This window comes from Pteropus alecto, unplaced genomic scaffold, assembly GCF_000325575.1.
Source record: "Pteropus alecto unplaced genomic scaffold, ASM32557v1 scaffold92, whole genome shotgun sequence".
Lineage (NCBI taxonomy): Eukaryota > Metazoa > Chordata > Mammalia > Chiroptera > Pteropodidae > Pteropus > Pteropus alecto.
In genome coordinates, this window is record NW_006432447.1 from 10,474,859 (window position 1) to 10,478,216 (window position 3,358).

Consider the following 3,358-nt stretch of genomic DNA (forward strand, 5'->3'; position numbering starts at 1 on the left):
CAGGCTGAGAAGCTGGACTGCACAGAACGCTTGCAGCTGCAAAGGAGACTGGGTTGTCGGACGTTCCACTGGTTTCTGGCCAACATCTACCCTAAGCTGTACCCATCGGAACTCAGGCCCAGGTTCTTTGGAAAGGCAAGGCCTGACCCAGGGAAGATGAGGAGGAAAAGGAGGGGTGGGCGGCTTCTGAAGTCAGGAACTGAGGTTCTGATGGTCTTCCACGACGTAGGCCAACCAATGCCAAGCTCAGCTGGGCCCTGGAGGCTTCCATGCCTGCCCTGAGGAAGGTGACTGGGCTGCCCCGTAACCCGTCCCAGAGCCCCTCACCAGGACAGGTGCCGCCTGTCGCTTCAGGAGGCCTGTCCCTTAGGACCAGTGGCTTCCGCTTGACCTCGCTCGTTTTTGTGGTCTGAACATAGCACCTTGAGCTACACTCGAGTGTGAAGGAGAAGCATGGCACCTGACATAGGGTGTCTTTACATCGAGGGCGGGATTCACTTCTGTATGAATGTCACTTTCAGCTTCACAACACCGGACTTGGCTTCTGTGCAGACTGCCAGGCAGAAGGGGACATCTTGGGCTGTACCATGATGCTGGCTCCTTGCAGTGATGGCCGGCAGCAACAGGTGGGTGGTCAGAGTTCTCAGAATAATGGCCAGGGCAGACCTGCAAGTGGTTTTTCCGTGACTGTTCCTCACTTCTTTTGGGGGCTTCTACTTTTAGTGGTCCCACATCCTTGATGGCCTACAGTTCCCCACTGTGATGACCCGTTCCAGCCCTGCGCACCCTGCCCCTAGCTGCAAGCACAGACATAGACCATCATCAGAATATGAACATCTGAGCTCAAGGGAAATGGAGAGGCTGTTTAGTCAATGCTTTCATCTGACAGATGAGGAAACTGAGGCTTAGAGAGTGGCCATCCCAAGGGCAGCAAACTCAGAAGTCTTCAGCCTTTAGGAAGATAAAGGAAATGAGCAGCTTTAGCTCATTTAGACCAAGGAGCACATCGCCCATCTGCAAGGACAGCTGCACCCACCCCAGCCTCAATAAATGATTTTTGTTTCATAGGAAAGTGGACCTAGTATTATGAGATCATCCAAAATTTTAAAAGACACTCAAAATCCAGAATTTATGTAAAAGCTCCCTATTAAAATTAAAAACTATAACCAGAGGTCAAAGAAAATCTGTATGCAGGCAAATTTCCACCAGGGCACCATTTATGAAATATTAGGACCAGCCGGAGATCATTAGCCAACTGGAAAAGGGGTCACCCAAGTGGGGAATGTAGGCTCAGAAGCACTGAGGAAGTGAGGGAACCCAGAGAAAATTCCTCATTCGCACGGGTCCCTCAAACCCAAGACTCATGACTCATATTTTTAAGTCTCAAGTCCTTGGATGCTGAGGCCTGAGGGGAGTAGATGTCTTGTGTCTTTCAGGTATTTTATGGGGATCTATGAGAGCAGACACTTTATCTCAGAAGAGGACCTTTATTCCACTATAGGAGCCTGTGTGTGTGTGTGTGTGTGTGTGTGTGTGTGTGTGTGTGTGTGTGTCTGAGATGGGGAGGGAGGGCTGGGTTTGGAGCAGACAGGCCTCATGGCCTCAGCTACCAGCTGCCCCACTTGCCAGAGGAGGGTTTACACACAGATGGAGTCTTTGGCTCCAGGTTTCAGAGCTCTGGCCTCATTCAGAGAGCAATTTGGTTTGTGAAATTCCTTCCACAGGGAAAAGGCTTCTACTCCACAGTTAGGAGGAAGTAGAGAGTACAAACGCCCTTGGGGAGAGGATGGGAGCAGCACATAAGCTCTCTTGGGAGGCCAGGGCTGGTGGGAGCCTCTCCCCAGAATAGAGGCTCTGATGACTTGTTTGAGGAAGGACCAAGACCAACTCCACAGATTTCCCCGAGGCCCCATTCTGCAGTGTAGCTGGAGCTCTCAGTACCCAAGAAGGATGGGGCTGCTTTGGTGACAACAAAAACTTATGGGCCAAAGGGTAGCCAGAGAGAAATGCTGCACAGGACTGGCAGGCACGCTGCCCAGTGGGAGAAGCCCCTCCTTGAACCAATGGTCCTGCTCATGGTATACATAGCCCAGACTATTTGAAATCAACACTGAGGAATCTAGGTGGTTCCTCGTTAAAATCTAGGCTTAGGAAGGGAAGGTCAATCTTGTGACCTGTCCATTTCCTGGTCATGGTTCTTAACCTTTTTAGGTTATACCTTGTGGTTGCCCAAGGGGGGACAGGATCAACCCCTGATCCAAAATTTTGTTCAGATATCGATACTGATGATTCCACACATACAACAAGAGGGCATGACAAGTCTCATTGTTATTCATATAGTGAGACTTTCTGGGGGAGAGCAGGGCAGGGTCCCAAGCAGGTCTGCAACTGGCTTGAGTTAGCAAGAAGGAGTGACTGGCTCTGGCTCTTGTGTGGTTAGGGGATGGGCCAGGATGATGGTTCCTAGGCTCAAGACAGGGCTAACCTGGTTCTAACTTCCCACCGACAGCAAAGAAGGAAGCACCAGGCTTTCTTATGAGCTCATCCAGAACTAGGACAGAGAAGGAGAGGGGTGGGGCTTGGAAACTCAGAGGTCAGACATTAGACATGTTTGTTGCAGGTTAGACATTTCTTTTAAGAAGTTAATGAACTCTAAGGACCCTTTCCCAAGAAAAATGGATGTAAGCGCATCCGCACACATTTTAACAATTTTAAGGGTTCAGCGAGTCCCTCTAGGGTCCGTGGGCTCTAGAATTGCTGGCTTAGAATTCCCTAGGGTGAAAGGAAAGAATCAAAGGTAGAACTATATCTCTTCATGCAGCCCCTTAGCTGTTGTAGACTTTATCTCGAGCATCTGAGGAGAGAGGAAGGCAGTTGAGTCAGGGGAAGGATCTAAATGCAGCAGGGTTATTCCAGCATCTATGTAGGCCCCGTTGGCCAGCAGGACGATCTCCTTACATCTTAGGATATATTTTTCTTCTTTTCAAAATTTCCATCACAGAAGAACTGTCCAAGGTGGTGGGCAGCTTCCATGATGCTGGCTGAAAGTTGGTGGATCCACTTTTTTTTACAACTTGGATGATAACCTGGAAAGTCTAGCCTGCCCCCAAATCTCTCTCCTTTCAGCCTGCTATAGGAACCTTTGAGTTATGCTATCATATCCCAAAAGCTTCTATTAAAAACAAACAACAAGGTACACATTGCTGGAGATATTGATCAAAAGAGCCAAGTGAAGCCCTGAAAGCCTGGGAGTCAAAGCCGGAACATCTCTTGGAAGGTCCAGAGCTGAGCTTTGCACGGAGGACCGTCTGAGGCTGGAGCTGGCAGAGCAGGCCCTGGGGTCCTGGGGGAAGGCGAT

General features: G+C 49.8%; 1 protein-coding gene across 1 annotated transcript in view; it reads left to right on the forward strand.

Annotated features, from left to right (window-relative positions):
* Positions 1-3,358, forward strand: part of GALNT15 (polypeptide N-acetylgalactosaminyltransferase 15) — a gene marked incomplete at its 5' end in the record, with an annotated part of 42,460 nt that overhangs the window by 32,898 nt on the left and 6,204 nt on the right. The window contains 2 exons of the mRNA XM_006907263.3: positions 4-135; positions 522-626. Of these exons, the coding sequence (XP_006907325.1) occupies positions 4-135; positions 522-626 (237 nt within the window). The remainder of the gene's footprint in view (positions 1-3; positions 136-521; positions 627-3,358) is intronic.